The sequence below is a fragment of the Bicyclus anynana genome, chromosome 7 (genome assembly GCF_947172395.1).
Source record: "Bicyclus anynana chromosome 7, ilBicAnyn1.1, whole genome shotgun sequence".
Lineage (NCBI taxonomy): Eukaryota > Metazoa > Arthropoda > Insecta > Lepidoptera > Nymphalidae > Bicyclus > Bicyclus anynana.
In genome coordinates this window covers 6,237,009-6,244,269 of record NC_069089.1, presented here as the reverse complement: position 1 = coordinate 6,244,269, position 7,261 = coordinate 6,237,009, and the positions used below count along the sequence as shown (strand labels likewise).

General features: G+C 36.3%; 1 protein-coding gene across 1 annotated transcript; it reads left to right on the top strand.

Moving 5' to 3' along the window:
• Positions 1–5,158: 5,158 nt before the first annotated feature.
• On the top strand, positions 5,159–6,192 carry LOC112058209 (cuticle protein 8). Its single transcript, XM_024098917.2, has 3 exons — positions 5,159–5,280; positions 5,412–5,789; positions 5,873–6,192. The coding sequence occupies exons 1-3, from the start codon at positions 5,239–5,241 to the stop codon at positions 6,125–6,127; spliced, it is 675 nt and encodes a 224-aa protein (XP_023954685.2). The 5' UTR covers positions 5,159–5,238; the 3' UTR covers positions 6,128–6,192.
• The last annotated feature ends 1,069 nt before the right edge of the window (positions 6,193–7,261 follow it).

The window sequence follows — 7,261 nt, the reverse complement described above, 5'->3', positions numbered from 1 at the left end:
ACTCCTTGTTAGTGTAGATTTTCATTATGAAATAAATAAAAAAATAAAACCTCTAAGGTTTAATTTGAAGTTTTTTTTTTGCAGCTTCAAGTGACTGATCTGTAGTGTGTATTATTGTTGTAATTTCAACTCTATACCTCCACGCATTCTTTTGTTTGTTTTTAAAGTGTTTCTGAATACAACTTTCTGGGGAAGAGTACTTCTCAAGAGCGGATGACGGTAAAAGTATTAGTAGAACTGCGGTTCCCGCGTACGTTCAAGTAGAAGAGACGGAGAATAAATCTTAGAAGTACTCTACTTTTTGCCTTTGGTGTAAGGTACCCTAAAAAATTAAGAACTAAAACTTACTTGAACGGGAATTTTTCTATTGGAATCGTAATTATTATTTCCAAATTCAGGAATATTATATCCGCCAAAGGGTAGCAATGGCGTAGTCCGCTTATTTTGTCTGTTGTTAAAATTATATTGTTCATTCAGTTGTGATGGTTTATTGTAAACGCTCATGGTATTATTATTAGTGTCAGGTTCGTCAGGAAATCCATCTGACTCAGTAGTTTTTCTGTACGTAGAGAGTTCATCTTTTGGATTCAATACCAGAGGAGCGAATTGTATATTTATTCGTGTATGTTGAAATAGATTATTTTTTTGAATGCGATGACCGTTTACATTTCTTTTGAACCTGTTATTCCCATCGGAATGGGTAGTATTGTAATTTTTCTCTCCGTGAGAAGTGGTAGAAGAAACTGCTGTAGTTATTGATTTTCCCAAACATATTACGAATAATGTTGCTTCCAACGCAATCTGAAATAAGTTAATTAAATTATACCTTAAGATAAATTAATTTTGTATTAAAATAATAATTTAATTTAACTTTTTTTGAAACACTTTTTTCAGATAGATATATAATTTACTTAAGGTACTATTAAATAATTCCTATTGAATAATATTAATTATAACTACTGGACGATTGTAACTTCGTTTGCGGGAAAATTCGTTTTTCACAACGGATTTCCTATACGAAAGTAGCCTATACGTTACATAATAACTGTAGGCAAACAACACAACCGTGCCTAATATTAGTTCGTACAAACAGACAGATAGAGAGACAGACCAAAGTCGACCAAAGAAGACTCCTCTCAGCCTCCGTGGTATGCGCGGTGGATTTACAAGACGGAGGTCATGGGTTCGATCCCCGGCTGGCCCGATTGAGAATTTCTTAATTGAACCAGGTCTGGCTGGTGGGAAGTTTCGGCCTTGGCTAGTTGCCACCCTACCGACACAGACATACCGCCAAGCGATTTAGTGTTCCGGTACGATGTCGTGTAGAAACCGAGAGGGGTGAGGGTCTCCTTCTAACAAGTTATCACGCTTTCATCTAAGATTGCATCATCACTTTTTTACAGGGTATAATCTAACATAATCCCAAATTTGAGCGAAATCGGTTTTGTAGTGTTACACTTTTACTTATAAACTTATCCCTTTATAATGTTAGTGTCACACTCATAAGTTAAGAAATAAAATGACGTTTAATCTATACTAATATTATAAATGCAAAAGTAAGTATGTCTGTCTGAAACGATTTGGGCGTGGTATAGAGATAAAGTGCACTTTGAAGGAGAACATAGGCTACTTTTTCCCAGAATAATCCACGGACTCAAAAATACAGATTTTACGCAAACGAAGTTGCGGACGTCCGCTAGTTAATTTAATAAAAACACACAAACCAGCTACAAATATTAATAAATTAAATAATTATATCACGAACACTTACATTAAAAATCATCTCGTCAAAGTTTGGTTGCTGTACATTAAATACAAAAAAATATGACAAATAATAACTAACTTTATTTTTTTTGTTACGGATCCAAAATTCACTTTATTTTTTATCACTAGTCACATGTATATTCATATGTATGTTTGAGCGTTGACTGTTTTGATCTTACTCACAATATTTTCATTTCTTCGCAATGAATGAGATAATAGTTATTTACATTCAGACTTATTGTTTGAAGAATTAACATCGAGTAAACTGTTTTTAATGATGAGGTAATTACTCTCTTGCAAACGCCAAGACCTTTTAGACCAAGACCTCAGTGCGATCTGACACAGCTCTTTTTTTTTGTCCTGGGTTTGGGTTGGATCGAACCCAGGACTTCCGTCATTAAATCCACCGCGCATACCACTGCGACACGGAGGCCGTCAAAAAGATATTCTCAAAGATGAAACCTAAGGTTTTCAGCAGCGTCTCATGTGCTTTAAATAGTCTGCGTCATTGTAGAGACTTCCTGTATGATACCTGGGCAGGTACCAGGTGAGAATCGTAACTAAAAAAGTATTACGTAGCTTAAATTTACATGGCTGATTTATATATATATTTTGAAGCAGTATCCAAAGAGACAGACACTTTTCATCGACCAGAACTTTTGTCAGACACTTAAAGCTCCACTAAAAATAACCCTCACGGCAAATGTTACGCGATTACTAAATGACGCGTAAACCGATTCGGATAATTCTTGTTTTGTTTAAAGGGTATATTTCTGAGATGGTTCTATTGTCATCATGTCAGAATCTGATGTTAGGATCCTGGAGAAATAGAGGGCAACTTTCAAAAATTGCAGGGTAGTCGTCCCTGCAATTTGTTAATTTTTTCATTAAGTATTTTAAAGCATACATATTATTTGTTAGCATTATATGATATTATGAGCATATTGTGTTGTGTGGCATAATGCTGTAATAAAGATTTTTTCTTTCTTTCTTTCTTCTTTCTTTACATGTAATGAAGGTCTGGAGTCGACATGATGATGGAGTTGAAATACAGATGAGGGAAGTCATTAACAGTACCTACGATATATTTTGGAATAGCCCATTGGTTACTTTTTATTTTGATTTTCTTTTATAAACAAGTTATCTGCAGAAGTCGAAGGGCACAACTAGACAGTAATGTAATCTGTACATAAATCACTTCGTGCCCATCTTTCAAGTTGCAAAAAGAAACATGTTTTAAAATTATATCGTTTATCATCAATACAATACTAATCAATCTCCAAAAGCAAATTGACTATTTTCATTTGTTTTGATGACTTGGATTGATAAGAAAAGAAATTGATCGGAACTACAGAGTATAGGTACTTGGCAAAGTTTTTCAATTTAGATTAACATGTCATCATCATCATCATCATTATTAACAGCCAGTAGACGTCCACAACTGGACATAGGCCTTTGCATAGACTTCCAAACACCACGGTTTCGAGCCGCCAACATCTAGCGGCTCCCTGCAACCAGTATGATGACTTCGGTCCTTCAGGTGGGGGATCCCCCAACACTGCGCTTTTTGGTGCTATGTCATCATTCCAGCACCTTGAGATCCCAACGTCCGTCGGCTCTTCGAACTATATGTCCGCTATTGCTACTTCAACTTCTTGACTCGTTGAGCTATGTTAGGGATTTTGTTTCTTCTAAGGATCTCCTCATTTCTGATTCAATCACTCAGAGAATCCAAGCATAACTCGCTTTATCACCCGTTGACTGACTTTGAGCTTTCTTGTGAGGTCTAAAGTTAGCAAGATTAACATGTAGGTGCACAGTTTGCACTAATAAGAAGGGCGACTTTTGTGGTATTCGGTTACATACTGTCCAAGTTAAACGAGATTATATTAAATACAACTTTTAACTCAAAATATATGTATTAAACAAAAAATATCGTCTAAAAATGGTCTAAGGCAGTATAATGTTTGTCGGGTCAGCTATTGTATTATGATAATATAATAAATAGGCAAATAAATAAATATATATGTGATTTTCTGAGGCTGTTTCAGAATCCACTGAAACAATTACGTTCCTAATGCCATTAGACATCCACGTTATTTTTACGATGTCCAAGTGTCTTAGGCAGTATCTATTCGGTTCTATCTCTGTATTTCCACAGTAACAGGAACTACGAGGGTCAAAGCGTGGTCTACGTCTACCCTTATATATTTTTGTGCATGTAAAAGTAAACTCAAAAACTTCTGGACTGATTTCGAAAATACTTTCATCAATATAAATCTACAGTATTAGGGAATACCATAGGCTATATTTTATCACCGTATTCCCATGAAAATGGGAACAAAGTGGGTAATAGCTTGAAGTTCTGCTAGTCATAATTAATAAGCAAAGTACTTGTAACTTGTACCATACTACTATCTTTATGAATAAATTTAAAATTATGCAATAAGCTTCGAACCGGCTAACTCGGTCGATATCCGTGACCTTAAAACTGGAACATATTCGTAATTTGCCGTTATTTCTTTAGTGCAACGAATATACAATGCGTATATAATATAATTACATATAGGTACGTCCTTAATGAGCGTGAGAGCCGTGATAGCCCAGTGGATGTACCCTCTGCCTCCGATTTCGGAGGGTGTGGGTTCGAAACCGGTCCAGGAAATGCACCTCCAACTTTTCAGTTGTGTACATTTAAGTTTGTCTCAAACGGTGAAGGAAAACCTTCGTGAGGAAACCTGCATTCCAGAGAATTTTCTCAAATTTCTGCGTGTGTGAAGTCTGCCAATCCGCATTGGGCCCGCGTGGTGGACTATTGGCCTAACCCCTCTCATTCTGAGAGGAGACTTGAGCTCAGCAGTGAGCCGAATATGTATTGATGATGATGATGACTATAAACGTTATTTGCATCAGAGTGTATCATAAAAGTAGAAAATATCGAGGTTTATTGTTATACTCGTACTGACTAAACGTAAATTATTGCAATTTGGTACCTATTAGTACCAAATTGCAATAATTTACGTTTAGTCAGTCTTATAAAAACGCTAAATGAATTTTGTGTTTGGAAAAAAATTATAAAATTTCAAAGCAGATGTCAGACGTACCTAATAAAGTAAAAAGATTTTAGGCCAGGCGCTGTGAGGAGTCGAGTGTGCGCAATTAGAGGACCGACTCTTTTAACGGTTTTCAACCCATTTGCAATACATTTATTGACTAATAAAACTTTTCATCTAATCTTTCAGCTAGTTGAAGGTCGTTTCATTATAGGTTTAGAGATTTAAACCCATCTTATTTTAATTTTAAAATATAATCGCTATTTTTATGCACGTATTTCACCTATGTGCCCAATCTATTTTAATATAGTAAGTAGTTACAACAAAAACATTAAGGGTGTGAAAGAAAGTGATATATTGAATTTTGAACGTTGACCTTGCCTAAAATTACTTACTATAAAAGCGGCTCCTTGCACGGATTATGTATCAGTCGGTCAATAATTTTGTCAACATGTTCACTAAAGTAAGTCTGACTTATTCATAATTAATGGGCTTAATAAAAATTCATTAAGTTTTAATTAATTAATTTAATATACAAAATACTTAAAATTAAATGATCTGACCATTATACAACACATGTGTCTTTTTTTTCAGATCGTCACTTTGAGCGCCATCCTGGCTGTATCAGCTGCTGGACTTTTGCCCACAGCTCACTACTCATCAGCCGCCGCTGTCTCATCCCAAAGCATTGTCCGTCATGACCAACCCCACGGCATTGCTGCCGCTCAGGTCGCATATGCTGCCCCAGTAGCCTACTCTGCCCCAGTCGCCTACGCCGCTCCTCGTCTGTCCGGCCATGCTGTCTCTTCTCAAAACATCGTGAGCCACAACCAGGGCTACGGCGCTATCGGCTACGCTGCTCCTGCCCGTGTCGCTATCGCCCACTCCGCCCCTGTCGTCCACGCCGCTCCCATCGTACACGCCGCTCCCGCCCACGGTTACATCGCCGCTCACCAGCCTGAACCTTATGATGTAAGATTCGTTTTTTTATTCCTTCGTAAAGAAGGTTGCTGAAATGTTGAGTAGATATTGATTGTGTGACGTTATCTCTGCAGGCTCACCCCAACTACGAGTTCTCGTACTCCGTCGCTGACGGCCACACCGGCGACAACAAGTCCCAGCACGAGAGCCGCGACGGTGACGTCGTACACGGCGAGTACTCCCTGGTCGAGGCTGACGGCTCCGTACGCAGGGTCGAGTACTCCGCCGACGCACACAGCGGCTTCAACGCCGTGGTCCACCGCTCCGCACCCTCCGTCCACGCTGCCCCCGTAGCCCATGCCCCAGCACACATTCTAGCTCATCATTAAACCTATATTTTCATAGACATGTAAATAACTATTTATAAACGACAAAAATAAATTCATAAAATTAATTCACAGTTCCTTTTTTTAAACCTAATCTTATTATCGTAAGTAATTGAAAAGCCATATAATATGAATATGACAAATTACGACACGAACAAAAATACGAGTAGGTAAAGGTTTTGATATAAGTGTGGTAAGTTGAAAATTACAGCCGAGGCGATATTGCCCATTGGATCGGCGTGTTAGGTCTAGCCCTTTACAAAACAAATGTGGCTCTAAACAAAGGCTTTACGAACGTGTAAAAATCGGCTATGATTCCTTTTAGACTTCGGAGATGATAGCGAAAGACGTACCGGAACACTGTACAAACATTATAAACGCGAAAGTTTGTATGGATGTATGTTTGTTTGGATGTTTGTTACTCTTTAACGCCACTACTTCAGAAGCGATTTGGCTGAAATTTGGAATGGAAATAGATTTAAGCTGGATTAACACATAGGCTACTTTTTATAATAATAATAATAATAATAATAATAATAATAATAATAATAAAATGATCTTTATTACCATACTTATTACTAGGCATACATAAAATCAATTTAATTTTAATTATTGTGCTTAAGCTATAATACAAAAATGAAACGAAAAAAAGAAACTCAGCCTTATGCTGTGCATAGTGCACAGCGCTGATTTTCAGTTTGCTCCGTTACAACGGTCTAACGTGCACCGTGCTTACTAGTATATCATTTTATAAAATACAATAATACAATAGCATAAACATAAACTCAAAAAATACACTTACAAAATCAATACTTTAATAATATACAATATACAAAAATAATACATTAAGGTATAAAATAATACATAATAATACATATATGTATAATCACATATATCTACACACATATTAAATACATACAAAAAAAAAAATACGAGTTAAATATCAATGAATTTATTATATTAACAAAGAAAATATATAAATATATGGAAAAAAAGGAGAAGTAGAATTGTGGAATAATTATCTCATAATTTATTATAAAAAAATCGTGCTGCCTCTATTTGAGAATTAATGTAAAAATTTCTCACTTTGTATTTAAAGGTAGCTTCGCTAACAATCTTACCCTGAATACGAATTGG